Source organism: Haemaphysalis longicornis, unplaced genomic scaffold (genome assembly GCF_048455015.1).
Source record: "Haemaphysalis longicornis isolate Haplotype H1 unplaced genomic scaffold, Haemaphysalis longicornis Haplotype H1 scaffold_1, whole genome shotgun sequence".
Classification (NCBI taxonomy): Eukaryota; Metazoa; Arthropoda; class Arachnida; order Ixodida; family Ixodidae; genus Haemaphysalis; species Haemaphysalis longicornis.
In genome coordinates, this window is record NW_027526203.1 from 427955877 (window position 1) to 427977149 (window position 21273).

The 21273-nt window shown below is 43.3% G+C and overlaps 2 protein-coding genes across 4 annotated transcripts in view; one reads left to right on the forward strand and one right to left on the reverse strand.

The window, feature by feature from the left end:
• Nsun2 (tRNA (cytosine(34)-C(5))-methyltransferase Nsun2) overlaps positions 1 to 9810 on the forward strand; it is an 87786-nt gene extending 77976 nt beyond the window's left edge. Inside the window, exon 21 of the mRNA XM_077687301.1 lies at positions 9758 to 9810. Within this exon, the coding sequence (XP_077543427.1) occupies positions 9758 to 9795 (38 nt within the window). The 3' untranslated portion in view covers positions 9796 to 9810. The remainder of the gene's footprint in view (positions 1 to 9757) is intronic.
• The window catches only part of Wdr59 (WD repeat domain 59), a 40683-nt gene continuing 27420 nt past the window's right edge, over positions 8011 to 21273 (reverse strand). For 2 of the 3 annotated variants that reach the window (XM_077687297.1, XM_077687296.1), the window contains exons 20-26: positions 19798 to 19921; positions 14869 to 14895; positions 11439 to 11505; positions 11212 to 11329; positions 10323 to 10465; positions 10123 to 10230; positions 8011 to 9865 (exon numbers count right to left, since the gene is read on the reverse strand). In XM_077687297.1, the coding sequence (XP_077543423.1) occupies positions 9732 to 9865; positions 10123 to 10230; positions 10323 to 10465; positions 11212 to 11329; positions 11439 to 11505; positions 14869 to 14895; positions 19798 to 19921 (721 nt within the window). In that variant the 3' untranslated portion in view covers positions 8011 to 9731. The remainder of the gene's footprint in view (positions 9866 to 10122; positions 10231 to 10322; positions 10466 to 11211; positions 11330 to 11438; positions 11506 to 14868; positions 14896 to 19797; positions 19922 to 21273) is intronic. The other variant, XM_077687298.1, reaches the window with a different exon arrangement.

The window sequence follows — 21273 nt, forward strand, 5'->3', positions numbered from 1 at the left end:
ACGCGTCTACCGGGTGCTGGCGTAATTGTGCTGGAAGAAAAGTAGGCAAGAGATGAGGACGCAGGAATCGTAGTTACAGTGGAATCTGGATGATAGGATTGTGGATACGAATTTCTGATAAGTCCCGGTGAAATTGCATTGTTTGAAATGGGAAAAATTTCGGCTCTTACGAATGGACCTGCGGTGCCCGGCGGATGATACGAACGAGTCGGCGAGGCGCCCGACTGCCGAGCGAGCAAGCTACAGCGGCGTACGGGCTCTCTGCCCTCTTTGTCGCTCTTTCTCCAGGAACGGCCGGGCTGTTGCTTTCTGCTCGCGAAAACGCGCTGCACTTCACAGGCACGCTGACGCCGCCGCGAAACTACCCGCACGCTTTGGGAGGGCGCGGCCAGCCGCGGAAACATGGCGGCGGTTTCGGTCGCGAAGTGGTGCGGGGCGCTCTGGAGACAACTTCTAACCGCTCTTTAAAATACCGTTCAAAGCACACACGAACTTTCTTGGGCGGTAAATAAGCTAATAATGTGAGTGAGAACGGTGCTATAAAACATCATCCGCACCGCTAGTGAAAGCGCCTATGAAATATCTGTCGGGGTGCTAAGCCTAAACATCCCTGGCGGAGCCAGCCGGCTGTCTCGAGCTTTATGTAACTGCCGCCATGAGGAGCAAGACGTCTTATTGGCGCAAGTCGTCGGGCTCCTCGCACTGCCACGCGTGTCGTGCGTAATTTTCAGACCGCGGGCGCCGAATCGCCGACGCGGTCGTGAAAATATCGCGCACACAACGCTGACGCGCACGAATCGCGTGCAAAAATGCTCTTGTAATGAGCTTGGGGACCGCTAGTGACAAGATGAAAGTCCAGAAAGGACCGCTCGGCGACATGAAGGTTAAAAAAAGCGGAAAAACGCCACGGATTTCTTCATGCGAAAGTAAGAAAAGAAATAACCGAAAACTTTTAGTGCTTAATTTTTTTGTCTGTGTTCATACGAATTTCAGATTATACGAATATTTTTCGCGGTCCCGCGAGGTTCGTATCAACGAGGTTTTACTGTAAACAGATGAGAATTTACAAAGTACTGGGGGGAGAAAATAGTATGCAAGGGCAGGAAACGGTGAAAGTTCGGGCCGCGCGCCAGCGCGCGAGTACGGCAATTTCACGACACCTGACGTTGCCGAGCTTCACGAGTACGGTATGCATATGAGGACGCCCGTCTTAGATTTCACGTAAAGTTCATAGAGACATAGAATTCACATACATGGAAATTGAAGGTGAAAAGCGCGCATGTGGCCTCGCAGGGAATTAACATAGTTTGGGGGGGGGGGGGGGGGGTGGATTTCACAATGCCTACAAGGCGCCTGCTCGTTTTGCTGTGTGAACGTCAACTGAAGTTTCTGTGCACAACTGGGTGCGTGTCGTGAGGGGGCAAGATTCAGTCTGGGGCTACATGTTGGTTGCCAGAAATGGCTGCCCGCTGCCTTTGTAAACAATAGCGCGGCTATCGGTGGCTTGTCGTTTTAGACCCTTATGGTGGCAGCGCTGACGCTGCTAAATAGTGATGCATGTGCAACACGGAGAGGAGCTAGATGTTCAATTATGCAGTCAAAGCCGTGGCACTACTGATTTTATTGGTCAGCATTCCCACGGTAGCCTACCAATGGCGCTCGAGTTTAATAATATAAAATAATAATAATCTTTATTTCATGTTCCAAGTAGTACATGAGGGGGTGAAAGAAAAAGCTGCTTTTGGCAGTTTGACCAGCTCTCGCCCCCTCACAACGAACATAGCATGTTCGTTGTGACGATCACTTTTTAGTTTGTTCATAGTAAATCTGCTATTCCGCAAAAATGAGAGCTTGTTTTTTTTTTTTTTTTTTTTTTTTAATTTTTATTGTGCAGGTCGCTGCACAAAGTTCAATGCAGACATTTTTCAGGAGGCTGATGAATATGGGGACAAAAGATCCATGTTCTGGGTTCTTTTTTTTTTTTTTTTTTTTTTGTTATTATCTTTCAAGGGCATGCTTTTAGCGATTACCTGTCAAGAATTGCTTCTGTCAACACCTGCTCCGAAAGCTGGTTTTGCTGCTCCAAAACGCACTTTTGCCTGCTCCAAAAGCTGCTCCAAAGCGGCCTAAGCCGGTAGCATCACTGATTTTGTTACTTTGTAGAATGTATAGAATGTAGAATGTATTAAGCATTAAGCTTAGTAATCACCGGAGTTGTAAGCTGCAATGTGTGCGACTGGTGCGCATGTAGAAAATCTAAGGTAAATGAAAAGCAGGATAAGAGTTACCAAAGTTCATAAAGTAATAATTAAGGAATTAAAATGAACCACAGCTTGTATTGTAAAGTGCAAAACCAAGGCATAGTACTTCTTCTGCAGGGTGAACTATCAGGTTCGTCCGCGGCACCACCACACATTTTCTGTCGCTTTGTGGGAGCTAGGGGGAAGCCTACTGCACAAGCATTAAAAAAATACTCAGCCTAGCAGCTTGGAATTCTGCAATCCAATAAAAAAACAGCCTGTACATCATGAAGGGGTAGTTGTCCGCTTAATTCGTATACTTCATAGTAATAGCTTAATGATAATAGATGGTGCATGGTATTTTTTCTTCTTTCCACTTTTATAAATTACATACTGCTGCTTGAGGGCCCACATAAGATTGAATGTAGAATATGAGCCAAGTTTGACAAATTCATTTCTTTTTAACTGCAAGAAATGCGCCCACAAAAACGTGCAAGATGCTTCCTTTAAAGGAGCCATGAAGACAAAATACAAGTTGGGTTTATTAGAAAGACTGCTTAGTCCCGATAACAATCATACCAATATCATCGCAATCTTCGAACAAATAACGGAGATATTAAAGAAAACGTGTGAAGCCGTGGCGACCCCCTAGCCAATTTCCCGCAACTTTTCTATGACGTCACGGAACCTTGTTTGTGCGAATGGCGGCCGCCTAACTGACCTGTCGCGACGACACATGAGTGGACGTATGTAATGGGGCCTCTAGTTCCATTTGACCGCATCACTTGAATGCTAACGTGCAGTTAACGCACTGAAAATTATGTTTTATTGTTGGTCCATATGACGTCATTCTTGCTCATAACACGTCACTGTGGCGCAAAATTTGAAAGTTTTTAAATACTTCTTGCTTTTTTTCCGTTAAAAAAACATCTTTTGTGGCTCTGATGGAGCTGGGTGAGATACTGAATCCTAGTTCTTTCAAATTAAACAAAGTTGTATTTTCTCTTCATGGCTCCTTTAACAGTAAGTTAGACTTCACTTGTACTGCACTTAAAGGCTTTGCAACTAGTACTACTGACAAAACGCATGGGTAGTGTAGGCAGCAGGCTTTCCCGCAATGCACCTGTGCTGATGGGGAGAGTAATTGGCCTTCAGCTGCTGTACAGTAAAGCTCGATACCTGGCTAGTTGGTGTAACATGCTTTTGAAGGTAAGTTGTGCTTGTTGTGAACACAGAAACGGAGACAGAAAAAAAAAACGCAGACTTTCACGAGAAGTGAAAGTGACTCATTCTCGTGAAAGTCTACGTTTTTTTCCCCGTGTCCATCTCTGTGCTCACAACAAGCACAACTTACCTTCTAAAGCTGCTGTTCATTAACCAGAAGAATGTTGGCGTTAGCACAGGTGAAAAGGAAGGCGCTGGATGAAACGATAACTGACAGTCCATCCTTTTTCTTTTCCAATCTGTTCTTCACCAACTTTTGTTTTCCTGTTTGAGATGACCGCACTAGCCCATTGTATTATGAAGCCATCCTCGATAAGCCTGTGCACTGGTTTTCAAGAGCACTGTTTCTCTTCAAGCTGTCATAACTCAGGGCATTTATAAATATAAGGATACGAAAAACTAAAAATGCCTTGGAAAGCTCCTACCATTTTTGTCTTGTGTATATTTTCCTTACATTTCATTTTTGCAAATCCTTAATCCTTAATGTGCCTGCGTGTGCACGGGGAAATGATTTCTGAAGACAGGCTAGCTACCGTGCATGTACAGAACACTTGTCTTATGAAATGCTAAGACACAGTACGAAGTAGCTTACTCTGGCAGAGGTGCTATTCGGTGGTGGGAAACATTTTCTACGAGTGCTTTTACATCTGGCATTGTATTTACAGCTTAAAATATACCAAAACTGTGCATAAGCATCACGTCAGGAGCTTTAGCACCGTTTCTTCATTGACATGTTTTGAAAATAAATGAGGCAACCACTGTTCCTGTTCCTGAAGTGGCGATGTTTTGGTGAAATTTCTCACAAATTGAAGATGGTTCACAAAATACACCAATATCAAATCCTCAAAAATTGAGACATGAGTTCACAAAACTTGAGCTAGTTGGTTCATGGTACTAGTAGTGTACAGACATATAGGGCACTTAATGGACAAAGACAAAGGAAAACACGACGGCACCTGTTTTTGTTTTTTGTGTCCTCCATCTTTGTCCGTTGCCCTATTTGTCTATCTACCACAATAAAAAATACAACCATGACTTATGCTAGGTTAGGTTGAAGTGGTTTAGAGCACATAATTTGACGGGGGGGAAGTACCATTCAAAGATCATCGCCCCACTTTTCGTGCACCTTCACATACTATGGCCTTGCAGGTTGTTGCTTCACGCTTACTGCTGAGCATTTGGCTTCCAGAGTGTGCGAATAGTACAGTAAATGACTTGGTTTTTGTGTACGACTACAGTGCTCAAAAAAAAAAATTCCTCACAAACTGATGCGCTGTAATATTTGCAAACTTCCTAAAAAACTTCAAACAATTTGGGCAAAATTCCAGCATATTGAGAACACCAGTGTTAGTACACAGCAAAGCTTTTAGTTCCTTTCCTGTGCTCACTTATAATCTCCACTATCTTCCTACTGTCATGGATCAAAAGCTGTGGTGTTACAACAGCTTGCTTCAAGCACTTCTGGTAAAGCCGAAGCACATCCTTACAATGTCTGCTCACTCTCGGCTTGCACCATTGGCACTGAAAGTTATTTGTGTTGCTGGCAGCATGCTCATGCACTACCGTGTTATACACTTCTACTGTACCTTGTGGCATCTGACGAGACACGCATGCACCTTATGAAAAGGCCCGTGTAATCCACATGAGTGCACAGCTTTTTGCTTGCTTCAGCTGTGCTCGCGAAGTCTAGACATCATCTCAGCTAAGAGGGTGTATACCAAAGCATTCCATGAAAAGATGTTCTACCACTGTCTAGTTGTGCTTGTAGTTCAAAATTCGAATTTTGGGGGTTTAATGCACCGAAGCTACACTTAAACTATGAGGCGTAGCATAGTGAAGGGCTCCTAATTAATTTTTACCACCTGGGGATCTTTAAAGGAGCCATGAAGAGAAAACACAAGTTTGGTTCATTCAAAAGATTGTCTCGTTAGAATCATACTGACACCACTTTTAATGTAAACTTCGCTCAAATAAGCTACATAATTAGGAAAAACGGGAATGGTCATGCGACCCACCAGCTCATTTCCCGCAACAGAACCTGTGATGTCACATTGGCTAAGCTCTGCGATTGGCGGAGGCTGGCAGAAGCAGACGCAAATTAGGTAGAGCTTACAAAATAGACGAACGAGCGATTTGCGCTTAAATTTAGGGCACATTCTTTACAAAGCAATAGGAATGATGGGACAAACAGTGGAAGTTACGAAAGCACATGTAAACATAGAAGTACTGATGCGTTCTGCTGTTCGTACTGCGCACAGCATGCTTTGGTTTAGCTGCACAGCACTATGGGGCTTGGGGTTGTCTCAGACGACACTGGCCGATTCACGCAAGCAACGGTGTCTTACGTGACCCCATTTGTCGAGCGAGCACTGTTTCAGGGAACGAATATTTTCTCCCAGAACAAAAACAAGCCAGGTTTAAATGCCGGCAAAAACAAACCAAACGCTTGCCACGGTATGGTGGCGCCATCTAGGTTATGGAACGTAAAGAAACGCGGGAACAAACCAACACCGCTACAGGGTGGAGACAACCTTTGAACGGTCCCATGCCGCCGCAATTGGGCCAACGGGCTCAACGCGTTATTCTTTTCGTTTCCCACGAGACCTAGCAACGCGAAACAGACAATATGATTCAAACTTCTTCAGTAAACCGCGTTGCGGCGATAATTTTAGCGCGGTTTTGACACCACTTGCTTCGGCGGCGAGCGAGCAACCGAACATGGTGGCGCCAGCGTTACGTGTCTCTACCCTGTACGGCGGATGCGTGAATGAAGGTACTCTAGGCTGCAGAGCGGTCGGTTCCCGCGGTCGTCCCGTGATGTCACTTGGGACCACGAAAACGCACGATTGAGCGGGAAAATCAAAATTTTAACCTAAATTGTTTAATTTCTCAGTGAATAAAGCACCGTTTGTATCCGGACAAGCGCTGGGGGCACTATAAAACACGAAATCTTTCGAATAAAACCAACTTGCATTTTCTCTTCATGGCTCCTTTAATGTGCGCCGAAATCTCAGCACGGATATTTTCGCTTTTCGCCTCCATGTAAAAAGCAGCCACCGTGGCCGGGATCGAACCCATTTCCTTGGGCTCAGAAGCACAACGTCTTAGCCACTGCACCACCGTGGTGGGTTTGTACAGCACCAAGTGCTTTTGGATGCCACCTTTGGTTTTCCTCCATTTGCCTGAAACACATTTAAGGCATTCGCTCTGCTGGTGGATGTGTCGATGTCCGTAGCGCATGAGATGGCACTGAAGTTTAAGCAAAGGCCCACCAAAAATCAACCCAAATCCTCAGCACAGCATGCATTGATTTTGGTTTACGTTTTAAAGTTACACTGAAATTGTAAAAGGTTGCTCGTACATAATGCTGTGAAGCACCCCACCTCACCCTGCAGTGTTCAGTGCGCAACAGTCGGTGCTGCTCAAATAAAAGCGCACGCTTTTAGCAGTGTGTCGTCTTAGCTGATGGGCGAAGCATCAGGGGTCATCATCCTTGCCCAACAACACCTGTGACTTTTACAGCATTACAACTGTCCTTCAGTGCTACCTGCAGCCATTGAAAAATGGAGGCAGACAGTGGACCATTTCAAGTGTCGTAATGTTGACAGACTGCTGCCCCATCTCCTAAAATTCAGCAATTTTGAACCAAGAATGAAAAATTGAGGGCTTGAGTAGGCTCAGATTTGTTCATGTACTCATTCCTGTTTAATTGGAAAATCTGATATTTGGCATATTTGAACAAACAGATTGCAGCTTGATATCCTGCGTATAAGTTGGGGCGAATCGAAGCACTGCTCCTGCAAAGGGATGGTTACTGGACGACCACAAATAGTACTTGCCTGCTATCTTGGAATGATGCAGATTTCTTCGTGTGAACGCCTAGTCAGTAAACTAGCGCGACGTTGCCAAGTGTGAATCTAAGAAACCATCCCATCACAAACCTACCTCGCCGTTGCATTTGCTGCATATTACAAATGAGCGGAGCAGATGTACCTTGCAGCAATGGCATTCATTTTTGCAGTTGCTGTTTGCCCTGCCAACATATACTACGAGCCATAATACATTTTGCGATTTCTTATCAAAGCCTTAAAACAGGACACGTGGCATTATTACAAAGCTTGCAATCGTGTGTGGCTCTCAGCCAATGCTCATGGAAAAGTAGGTGAGATTCCCCACTTCAGCAGAAGCAGAGGGGCCTGGTTTTGATCCCACAAACTTCCAAACTGCCAATAGCATTTTGTTCAAATTTGTGCCAGGCAGCACATGCAACCCAATACCAACACAGCTGCAGACACATGCAAAAAAAAAAAAAAAAAGCCCTCTATGCTAAGCTGCTGACAGCAATCGCTGCAAGAAAAGGAAAGCAACAGCTGCCATTATTTCTCATAAAACCACAGAAACCCTGGACCTCCATCACGTCTGTATCCACCAGTGGACACAGACTCATTTGTGTTGGTGAGGTAACAGCATGGTGTGCAGAATACTGAAAGGTTTCATTTGCATCTTCACTTGCATTCTAGGGTAAGGAAGTGAATTTTGCTCTAACTTCTTCCAAATTTTCTTTATTTTGCTCCAAATTTTTAATGTTTATTTACACATGACGCTGGCCAGTAGAGCCAACACTGGGAGGAAATCGTGACATTCTGACATGCACACATCATCAAGGCACATATTTACAAGGCACATGATTTACAAACTTACATCGTTGGAGAAACTATGCACAGAAATAACTATATACAAGCTAAACTGCAACACCAAAAACACTAACATGCTCAAAAATATCTGCAAGCTACAAACAAAAAAATTACAACCTAAGTTGCAATAGGGAAAACAGTTATTACACTAAATGTTATCGATAAGCCATAAACAAAAATTGTTATGCACAATTTAACCATAACAAAGAAAACATGCATACTTCAGTCCAATGGATACATATATGACTATTTATTGGAGCTGGAGGCCACCCCCGTTAAGTTTTTAATTGCACAGCTGATTCAGGGTATCTGTTCCATGGATTTATTGTTTGTGGAAGAAGGGATATGCACAGACGTCTACCCAAAGTTGCAGTGCATGCTACGTGCTGCCCTTTAAACTCAATATTTTTGCTCTTTCTAAATTTTAAGGCATTTTTTGCGATCAAGGATGAAAACTCGAACCACGTAAGACAATGATAGGCTGCAAAGATGGGCAGGTAACTTCAAGTATTTGTAGCATGTCTGAAACAATTGTTGCACTAATACCTTGACAGTACATACAGTCTAACCAACTTTTAAGCAATACTGAAATCTCGTTATTACATTAATTCCTAGAACTAGGTTCAGAATAGAAAGACAGTTAAAAGCATTTAGTGGTTACAACTTACAACTTCAGACAAGCATACAACCTTGCTTCAGCAAGACTGCCATGACAGAAAAAAAAAATTGAGTAACACAGAATGCAGTTAATTAGGCTAGATAATAAGGTGGCACTGCCTTAAAGGGTTTTCTGCACTTACTGAATGATGCCACCAGGTAGTGTCAATCCCTGGCCTGTACAGATTAGTTGATGCATTCATTAAAAACTACAATTTAGTGGACTGAGCAAGGGTGAGTGGCACCACCTTTATGTAGATCTTGTAGCAGTGCAAAGTTGGCAAAACAAAGGCATTCAGCAACTAAGGCCGCTCGTTCTCTAATTTTATCAGAAACTTCACCACACTCAATTTGTCCAGTTATAGCTAAGTGTAATCCCAAGTTCGACATTCATTATCTGAAACAAGCACAGAATCCACGGCCATGCCACTACGCAAGTAAAACTCTCTACAGTTGAACCTGGATGCAGCAAACATGAAGGGGATCAGGACACAGTTTGATATTATTGATCACTCAATACACAAAATGTACGATGTACACAAAAAAATCTCAATGGATGTCCAAACTTTTCAATCCAAACAACAATTTTGAACGAGCCTGATATATCCGGCTTTGAGAGTACCAGGTTTTACAAGTATAACAGCAGGTGCCATATTTCCAATTCCTGTCGAACTGCACCTACTGATTTGTGGTCAGCATACCAACCACCTGGGTCCTTTTCTGTTTTTTCTTTTTTTTGCTTTGGTTACATTATAAGGTTTATTTAGGAAGCAGGTAGTTCTTCTAAATGGTAATTCTTATATTCTTCAGTAATGGGAATACCATTTCACTCGGAGCTTGCCAATATTTCCAATGAAGCAAGTGTTTAATATTTAATACATGAGAGAGGTGTCCTTAGACAGAGCTGGCTGAACAGTCACGCGAACAGTTCTCCTTCTGCAGGACAGTGGCAACCACAACCGGAGGGGCACTCAGAGTGACTTTGGAACCAGTCCATCATGTGCGTGACGTGCCCTCCATGCCCACAGGAAACACAGAAGTGAAGCTCGCCTGCACACAGTTGAGTGATGCACAGTGATGTCACAACTTGCGAGAACTCCTATGCAAAGGCATTCTTGCCCAATGCATCATTATTACATCCGTATAGGCTACCTTTGTGTCATACAAAATCTGCGTTGCTCAGCACTTGAAAAAGAGCGAAAGATAATAACAAAAATAAATGTTGAACAAGACAACATTGTCTGCAGATGTCCAGTATGCATTAGAAGGGAAAACAAATGAAAGCTAGAGCATGCCAGAATACTTACCACGGACCGCAAGGTGGCAGACAATGCAGTGCAGGGCCAACTTTTTGCACTTATCACACTGGACACCACGGACGTCGCTTTTACAGTAATGGCACACTGCAACAAAGTCTGTAGACGTATTCAGGCATAGAGATCAGTAAATGCATACAGGGTTTGCACCGATTGTCACACTGCAGGGCATACAGTAGCGCAGGACTTACCAACCGCTTTTACTTTAGGTGGACTTGTTGATAGGCACTTCAGGACCCGTGCTCTTTGCTCATACAGTTTCCACTTGTATAGTATCTCGGCATACTTTTTCTTGTACTCATCATACAGTGAAGCTTTTGCGGGGTTGAGCATCCTTTCAGAATAAATACAGCCACATTGTTAGTTTTCAAAAAAAAAAAAAAAAAACCTTTTATAGCAAATTTGCTTTCATGAATGCTTGCTTTGGTTTGTGTGTTTTGTAAATCACGGCTACAAGCTTCCACATTAAGGATACAGCAAAGCTTTCTTAGCACCATTCACTTTCCACTTTTTTTTGCAGCTGAGCATAAGGTCACACCGATTCCTGGCCACTTCAGCTGTCTCTATGATTAAATAATGAAAGAAGAACAAAAGGGTAACAGCATCTTGTATGCACATTTGGCGCTGACTAAAAAAGCCCAGGATGGTGCTATCACTAGGGTGCACCCAAATATTTTTTTAACCTCCTCGTAGACCACATACCATGAGACAGAATCGGAACGTACGAGCTGCTTTATGTCAAACTACCAAGTCCAGAACAGATTGGGCACATTTGCGGGGATAATGCTGGTACTTAAACTTAACAGCCGTAGAATTTACTAGGAATTGCCCACAAGCAGCACCCTACTTCTGCCATTAGAGAAGTAAAAAAAAATTGAGTACCTTTACCAAATTAGCAGCTTGATATGCAACTAATTTCCCTTTTGTTCACTCTCTCTTCCTCCCTTCCCTGCCCCCAACTTCTGGTGGAAACGCTCGAGCATGTACTTGCAGCTTTTGTTGCTCGCAAATCTCCAAGCTTTCACAGCCACATAGTACAGAACTTATTCCAAGTCATGGACCCGCCCAAAGAACACTTACTTGCAGTTCGCTCGGTGGTTGGCCCGCTCTACTTCTCGAGGATCGGGGCTATTGTCCATAAACCTGATGTCGTCAATAGAATCTGACCAACTGTTCGAACGGTTGCGCTTTAGTGCCTCTGAAAGAAAATATAGTTCGTATTTTTTGCATGCTTTTGAAATACTGCAGAGTGAAAAACCTTGATTATACAAGTGAACAATGACTTTTTCGAGTGATGACATTATTACCTATGAACAGTCCATTGAAGCCAGGGTCTGGAGGCCCAGTTACTGTGTGGTACGGGGAACCACCAACCTATTGGCAATGCAGAAGTTAGCACCATAGGGCACACACCGCTTTTCACAGTTCCTACAGGTAGCTGCACTCGCTACAAAGTGGGAAAAGAGAATCTCAAAAATAACACACAGTAAAATTACATCACCACCAAGCTAAAGGGGCAGCCAAAATTCATTATAATCACTGCTTTGCTATATCCACTGTCCATATCTACCTCCTATATCGAAAAGCAGAATTGCAACTGCATCATCATACTCATTCATTAGTAAGTGCATTATATTGAGGTTAACAGTTGGGGCTCCACCCGAATATTTTTCAGAGTGGTTCTATGGTTTGTCAAACTGTAGCTTTCTAGCGCAATGCTTAACAAGTCCAACCTAGCAATATGCTCCACTGGAGGGGAAAGGTTTGGGGGAGTACAAGGGACACCGAAGCGAGTTGGGAACATTGTCTCGTTCACTTTACTAGCCTGAAGTTCGAAGCGAGCATCCTATGTCCTGGGTTCATTTTCATCTTTTTATTTTAGTCAATTTATATGCTTCCCCCACCTGAGAGAAGTATGTCACAAAGCACCCTTTCCCTCTCACCACCCCTCTCGGACACTGCGGTGATGTCAGCTGCGACGAGACACCCATAAATCCACGTGCTGGCATTGAACAGATTGCAAGCACACGTATCCTATACACATTATGACTAAACGACTAAGTTGATAACCACAAACAAAACAACATTAACCACTAGAAGACTGAAACAGCATCAAACCGCATTGCAAACAAATGGAAGGCACCACAGTAGTTCGCAAGGCAGCCACGGGGAATCCTCGGCGTTTTCTTTTCTCCAGCGCTTTTGAAATGATCTGTAGAAGGACTTCTTGCATAGCGGAATATTTTTGAAATGCTACACGAGTTGAAGCAAATGCAGCTTGAAAGATGAGTTAGGTAACTTCCCTTCGGTGTCCCTTTTAACACAAACTTATTCTTGATATGGCTCTATTTATCTTTGTTTGTCTTGCAATGCGTTCCTTTATCAACCATTCAGTAGTACAAGCTTAAATAAAGGTTATTTTGGCGTTATCGAGCGTGGCCAGGGAAGGGTATGCAGTATCGAAATCGGTACAAAACATGTTTTTATTACACTAAATCATTACATGCTATAAATCAGATAAGCAAGTCATTGTCTTGAAAGCAGAATACGAATTTTTTTCATTAGAGTTACACGTTAGACGGTATAGTCAAACCAGATGTGAGAGAACTAGGAGATAAAATTCAAAACCACGAATTTCCGCACTTTTCCCATAGGAGAAGGAGAGCAGTACTAAGGTACTTGCAGTGTCACCACACCCAGCACTCGAGGGCACAGTCAACTGAAATTTATCAAGAACATGCTCTCTAGCACAAAGGAAGGCCCTACATGCTTTGAATATTCACAGACATGAAAGGACTGAATCATCCAACTCGAAGAAATAATTTTGCATTGACACTGAATGCCTAAAGAATGCAAAGATGGCGACATTCAATGCAGAAACTGTCATCACAGTGGTAAGTTCAGCAGCATACATAAACTTGCAACTTTGAGACTGCCACAGGTTTGTTTGAATTCACTGGAAATATCGGAACAAAATTATGTGCCTGCTTTATCTTTATCACTTTCATCCTTTCCCCTCAAAATTCTTTCAAGCCTAAACTTTCGAGCGCAATGTAGCACGCCCGTGTGTTCCAGCAATGCAGGAACGCGAGTAGAATAAGAAGAATTTTTGTCTGTTCCCACCTCTTCCGCTAAGGCCAGCACGGCTTGTACGGCCAGATGCTCTTGTTATTCGAACAACCTGCTCCAAATCTGTTTTGTTCGTGACTACTGCGAAGTAATATGATGACCTTTCAAGCGACTCACTGGTCCCTCTTGATTTAGAGTCCCGAACAGTTTGCGGGCACTCGGAAGACTTTCCTTGGACGGATAGCGTGATAATAGACGGGGAAATAAATGCGAGGCCATGTCTCGGGGATTTGTGGGTAGTTTGAGACTGACAATCAAGGAGGGCCCCTATCAAACTAGTCCAAGCTTTGGCGGCATGTTCTTTATGCCCTTACACTGAGCCAGCTGTCAACGAAAAGGCTAGAAACACCAAGTTATGAAGCATGTGCAAATTTCTGCCGACCTTTACAAGTCATAGAACTTTTCGGACACAATTTTTTAATTGAGCACTGCGGCTTGAATCATATTCAGCATCATTCCTAGCAAATAAAAGGTGAATGTAACACCCCGTAAAAGATCACTGAAGATTGTTGCCAGCACTGGGCACTTTTTCACATTCAAAGTTTTCTCAGCTTTATCAACCAATACACGCACATTTTATTTTTAGTATTTTTTTTTCTTTCCGCAAGAAAAGTACATTCGGAAATTCCATTAATCCTCCCCACTAACCAGGCAAGATCGGCTGCGACAACACTTACAAAAGTGTGTAGGGCACCCTTCAACGGATCGCGAGACAGATTATTACGCGTAAACTGCATCTGATCAATATGAATCAACAAGTCAATATGAATATCAAAAGTTTTCAAGACAGAGATCACAGATGCTAGAGGCCGTAAACAACTGTAAAGGGTTACTGATAGATGTTGCACCATATACCTGCCAGATGAGAATTAGATTACTGACCTCTAGATTAATTTGACAGTAGAATCATGTCAAGCATCAAGTTCTTGTTGCTGAAAACGCACCTTTTAAATCAGCTCCTTACCATCGCACATGAATCAGTGTTTTATACTGAACTAAAAAATTCAATTTCAAGCACTGTCCTCACCCAAACTGCTTTGGTGTAAATAAACTATTTTATTAAATATGAAGCATTTTATTTGTGCTAGAGAGCACATGTTCTGTTGTCAGTACCTTTTGAATGACCAATAGGTGGGAGACATTTTGTTACTATGTGCTCACAGTACAGTGCTCTTCAATACAGACATGACACGGATTAAGCAACTGAGTGACCACACTGATAAAAGTGAAAAATTTACTTGACGTGTACAAACTTAATGAGTGTACAAGTTTCAGGTGTACAAGTCTATTTTTACTGTGTACAAGGCACTTTATACTCTACTTCCCCATTATAGATGTAGGAGGGCAAATAAGTTTTGAAACAAGTAGACAATAAGTGAACTGTACGCAGTGTGCTGCCCCGCAAATGGCTATCATCACTTATAAAAAAGGAAAAAAAAGAAGTACTTCGACACGATGTTCATGAGTTTCGCATCTGGAGGTATGCCATTTTCCAGTTTTTGTGCAGAAAGAAAGAAAGGAAAGCCAGTGCAGCAGATAGGAAAAAGGCACAGGCTGCAGAAGAGAATCCCATGGCAATGAAAGCAGGGCACATTTTAAGGCACATACCTTCTGCCACCAGTTTCCAGTAAGTTGCTAAAGAAAAGAATGTAAAAAGATCAAAAAGAGAAACACGGCTCAAAGAACAGGCAAATGGCAATTGCAGAAGTCCGCAAAGCACCTCAAGCTGGTAGAAGCACCAGCATCAAGCAACCGCAAGCCCCTTCTGCGCCAAGCAAGCAATTAAAAGAAACAACAGGGCCTTCACCGACTCCATGCTCAGCATGCACAGCTCAGCAAATGACAATGCACGACGGCGGCAGCTCTCCCAAACTCAACACAATGATTAGCACTCCCTACAGTTATCACCGTTTTATGATACCACTAATGCATGGTTACATGATGTATAATAAAAACCCACACGCCTTTAATGGTGCCCACTGCACATACTAGAGCAACAAGAGGGAAATTTCTATAGAAAGACTTGGCTAGCACCGTATTTGAACATGCAAGTCTACAACAAGAGCACCTTGTGTCCACCAAAGGAAGCTAAAACTATACGTACATATCTTGCTGTACTTCATAACGTGCTTGCTTAAAGTAAAATCCAAAAGCTACCTTAAAAGTCGAAAAGTTACTAGCATCCTGCTTGATTACTTTTGATCTTCCTCCTAATTCTAACACTAGTGCAAAAACCCCACTATGTATTGTCTTTTAACAAACGGCCTAGCAAGATCTCGCACGTTATCATACACAGTGAGAGTTGCAGCCTGATTTGAAGAGTGAACTTGGCTGGTGGTACCACAGATTAGTTAGAGCAGCTTCCATTGGGTGGGCTTCCAAGTGAGGACCCATAGTTGCCTAGCTTGGATGAAAGTTGACATCAGCTACTAGCGCCGCACATGCGAGCTTTTTATGCATATGAGGCATAACTATTTGCACATTATGCACATTTGCTGCTGAGGAAAACTGGCATGCAGTCACAGCTTCCATGTAAGGTGCACAATCCTTAGGGCATTGCAAACGCATGCAGGCTGACAGTTGGGTCAGAGTGCAAATAACCATGAGTAAAAGCATTCCTGGAAGAGCGTTACCATGAGTGGCAATGACAGAAGAGTCACATGACATGCATGGGGACTTGCACAAGCATGATCAAGCCGTCATTTGGCTCGTTCAAGAATTACATTCTTAACATAGGTGTCGTGAATGGAAGAAAACAGTCGTGTGAAATTAAATACCACGCAAGTCAACGAAAAAGAATTATATGTCATGTCATGAAATGGTGTTTCCAGTCAAAAAGTTCATGCAGGAGCTGTGAGGCATGCTCCAGGATGCAAAATGTATCAACAAACTGTTAGGGAACTCGAGTACTATCACTGTAAGGTATTACCCATTTTAGCTGCACATAGTAGGGTTAGAAGTTTCTTATCTCGAAAATATTTTAGCTGCTTGTACATCACTTGCATGTTTTGTTAGACCAGTACATTAACATGTTAGTAAGGTCGCTGAGAAACAGCTGGTTTGATTTGCTGCTTTCAGTAAACAGCACATGAAGTCTCCAACACTGCGGAAAGAACACTCTTCATTTGTCAGCACCATGCATCTTTTTTTCTTTAAAGGTAACACAAAGCTGTGAAGAGTCGATTTATTGACGGATGCAAAAAATTTTAACAGTTAAAAAAAAAAAGGTGAATTGTACAGCGATCCAGGACTATCAGGAAACCTACATTTGGCATAACTTTGCTCCCAAAATCTCTTTGGTGGTTGAAGAGTAGAAAATCCTCTCAGCTACAGCTTATCTTACCAGTAAAACATTAGGCCGTAAGCAAAAAAAAGTGCCCCATAGCTGCAAAAGTTCTTACACTGGAATGCTTAGGCCACACTCCATAGTGCATAGTGAAGTATATGTCACTTATAAATTTAACCTGCTTGTCAAGAAACCTCTCTACAAGCTTCAATATGCACGAGTTAGAGATACCTGATGTCGCTTACTGCAGCATAGATAAATGACATGTAAAGAAGAGGACGAGTATAGGTCAGATATGCAGGTGCCAAGGTGCGCTGTACTGCAAATCAGTTCTCTATTGCGTGTTTGATAAGATACAGTCGAGTCCACTTGTAACAAACTCGATCGTCATGCTGAATTTGTTCATTATATCCACGGGTTGTAACGAGTGTGATAAACCTTTTCTGCACGCAAAAACGCAGTGCACATACGGCTGAAGCAAGGACATGGCCATGGACATCATAGCACTGGCACTTTACCGCTCGCCCGCCAGAATGGAACTACTGGGCCACGTTTGGGAAAATACAGCGGAACCCCGATAATACAACTTTCAAGGGCCCACGTGAAAGCGTCGTATGACCGGGGGGTCGTATGACCGAGGTACGGGTAAATGCCGGCCTAGTAGACGGTCTCACGTGACAGGTATGCTAAGAACTTATTTAAACTACTATATTTAGCGCATTCTCGCATTATTCATGAACTTGTAACTAAAATACCAAGTGTCTAAAAAAAAAATGCCTATTTAGTGCCGCCCTCCCCTCCACAACGTCTGCGATAGCCCGCCAGCCATGCCCCCCATGCCGTCTGGCACTAGACCGCTAGTTCTGTGCCTCATGCGCACGAGATAAGCTGGGAAGGCCGACGCGACCGAGCGAATTGAGAGGGAAAAAGACAATAGTGTGAAACTGCCAAGGCCAAGCAAAACGAACTGTAGAAGGCGACGAAAAAAAGGCGGGAAAGTAAGGAACGGAGCGACAACGCAGCTTTCAAAGACACTGATAAGCAGAGTGGTAAAGGCTGGAAAGAAAGGCCCGCGCGGGGGGGGGGGGGGGGTATGCGTAGATCGAAACAACGCACAGGGGGACAGAGAGCGTCGTGAAAGCAAGAAACTTGAATTGAGCAGGCGAGGAAAGCGGGTGTTCGGTCATCGCCGTGGGGTTGTGGCATATATGTGTTTTCATGTTCGTCAGCTCAATGGGAGCTTCAAATTCGTAGTCAGCCAGATGCCTGGACTTTGACTTCTTGCGGTTGGTGCATTGGTGTTCTGCTGCCGCATGGGGCATTCAAGGTTAACTCCCGCCTGCCAGTACCCGTCTGCTTGCTTGCGTCTCTTCAGCAAGTGGTCAGGTCCACCTGCAGACCTCTGCACATCAAGCAGTGTTAAACGGGGTTAAGAATAGAAAAGGTTGAGATGAGGCAGCGAAATGGCGCAAACGGTGGGAAAAATGCTGGTTTATCCCCGTTAGGGTATCTCATATGAAGCGGACCGCGTGCACCTGAGCGTTACATAATTGGGGCTTTTAATGCATTGTTTCTATGGGGAGTTTGCCGGGACCGCGGTGATCCACTGTCACAGTTTTTCATCCCCTGGCTAAGCTCATTGACAATGGCTCACTTTCTTGCCATGTTGACAGCTTTTTTCAAAACTGAAGAACAAGGTGCGCAGTCAGCATCGTCAAAGCTGCAAAAGAGCTTCAGCGCTTCACTTCGGCACACTTTCCGTTCTGCGATAACATGTGCTTCAGTATCACACCACCAGTTTCAAATTTTTTTCCCCCTTTCCTATCCTACTGGCTGAAGTGGAGGAGAATGTGCAAGCGAACATGAAAGGATAATGCCAAAAGCTTTCTTTCCTGCATGGCCAAAAATAGCCCACACCTAATTTAGTGGCTCTAGTGAGATCATTCTGCCACTCAGTCTGCCCCCGGCCGGGCTACGCACTGCGCAGGTGTTGGCACCATGCCAACAAGAGTCCACACATCTTAACTATCGTCTCCCATATTCTGCGCACCCCCTCCCTCTTGATTCCCACTCCCTGCGTAAGGCAATGGAGGAAGTGGGGGTGGAGAGAATGACCTGGAACCCACAACTGCAACACCCTTCTTTGTTTACAATTTTCGTTCACTCTTGTTTTCTTTGCGGCTGCTATCAGTTCTGTTGAAAAAAAGATGGGCGATCCCGCACCGCACATATGATGCTTCGTGTGTGCAGAAAGTCGATTGAAGTGGCGACTGGGGTCGCCTGCTGTAGTCAGGTGATAGTGGGCCGTTCATTGAACCTGAGCTGTAGCCTCGCACACATTCAATAAAACAATGCCACTGCCTCAGTGCATACTGGGATGGTCATGCCTCCATTGTTTGTTCTAAATGAGTCGTTATAACTACGGCCATTATAAGTGGACTCGACTGTATTTATGCATTATGGCAGGTGCGCATGAACATACATAAAAATCACTTAAAGCAGCCATGTTTGGGCATTTTTAATGGTCTCTGTCAAACACTGGGATGTCTACCCCAAGTGTAAGCCTCACTAAGTGTAAGCAGCAGTGCATGACCAAACAATAGCCAATTATATTTTTTGTGTATGGTTGTAGTGCTTTTCAGCAAGCAAAAAATTATCGCAGCTTAATTAATCCTAATGGGGCCTTCCAAACAATACCAAACATTTTAAGAATTACAAAATGTGCCTGTCACAATGCAATCTTTTTTTTTTTGTTTTTGTTACACCCAAGCTGTTGCTGCTTAGGCCACCGCCACAGATCATCGTTTGTCTATACACAAAACAGTAGTTAAGTTAAATTATAACGTTCAAAGCATTTTGAGTTTTAAAAACACATGCTTTATGCTTTCTTTCTGTTTGAGCAACAGATGCTTGCACTAAGTGTATAAAGAGCTGAAGCTCATCTTTAGAAATTGATATGTGTACAATTGACTAGCACCTACAATCTTTTTGCACATGGAAGAACTCTCTTCTGAACAGAAGCAACAAGCTAACACTTCACGGTTTAAAAATCAAGCACCACAACTCTTGATGCACATAGAAATAATAAAAATTACAAATGTGCCACACTTTTGTCAATGATATGGAACAATATAGCTGCAATCGCACAGTCTTATTTCAGTACATCACTTTAGCATCACCACACCACAAACTGAATCCCAGAAAAATTTGTTAGAACAGAAGCTACATAACCAATACCCAATTAAACTTACACTGCTGCAGGCCTGATCAAAACCAAACCTCCTTCCGCTGCTGCCTTCAGTATTCTCGCCACCAAACACACAGCACAGCATAGCCACAGTTTGTATGTCGTAGTGCTTGAGGTAATGGCTGATGCTGTAAGCGTGCAAGTAAAATAAAGCACACATAAGAGAAGTGACGTATCTTCGCAGGAGCAAGAAGACAATCAGCCATGTTTGATTGATTGATTGTGGGGTTTAACGCGCCGACGCAACGCAGGCGATGAGGCGCGCCGTAGTGGAGGGCTCCGGATTAATTTTGACCACCTGGGGATCTTTATCGTGCGCCGAAATCTCGTACACACGGGCGTTTTTGCTTTTCGCCTCCATCAGAAAAGCGGCCGCCGCGGCCGGGAATCGAACCCGCGACCTCGTGCTCAGCAGCGCAACGCCTTAGCCACTGAGCCACCGCGGCGGGTCAATCAGCCATGTTGTAAACTTGAAATCATAGCAGAAATATAAACTTTTGAGAAACTGCACAGGTGATTTAAACGCTTCCCTCTACTTAACGCAGCAAAAGCTTATACATTTTCAGCAGAACTGAAGCAACATCAGCATTAAATGAATTGTTAAAGTATGCATATCAGCAAGAAATGGAATGTTTACAAAGTATGCATGGTATACAGAAGGCTCGGGGTTACACAAGGACAGGTGTTCAAGCAGCTATTCAACAGGCAAAAAAAAAAAAAAAAAAAACCGCTTGCTAATGAAATTGAAATTATGTCAAAATTTGGAAAAGATATTCACAGGTAGCAAAGAATAGATAAATGGCCATGCATAGTACCACTTGCATTCAATTATTTAAAATGCAGAATAAGCCAGTAAAAGATGAAAATTTTGCCTCGTAATCGCTATTCATAAAATGAGCATTGCATGCAGTGTGTAACGCAAAAATTTACGAAGCCATGGTGCTTTTTGGCGATTTTCCTTTAAATTAACAAAACTGACGAGTAACCATGGGGACTGGCGTATCTGTACTTCCTGCTTGACATTTTGTTTTTACTCAACTGATAAGTTTCTCCGCTGAATTACTTTAGGTTGAGGGTTGTGGCTTCAAAACTTTTGGCAAAGACTGCATCACGTGATTGATAGCATGGTAAACAAATATGTCTCCATGACAGAAGAGGCAGCTTGACTATAAATAGTTTTTATAATAACAAAAACCACAAGTCAGCAGTCGATCTTGTTTATGTAAAAAGCCTCCCTTTAGAAATGCTAGATGTGGGGGGAAGAAAGCGAGAGAGAGAGCATTTTCCATGAACCTGTCTTATTGTTACAAGCCAGCTATCTAGACTGACTGTGCATAATAACGTAACAAAAACGACTTAAGAGCGTAATTTGGTTTCCCTTGGTTTGATTTCTATCAGTCTGAAAGGTTGTACGTCGACTAAAGCGGATGTTGGGATGTTGTATCTTTAGCTGGTCAGAAGCTCAAAACATGCGCTAGCA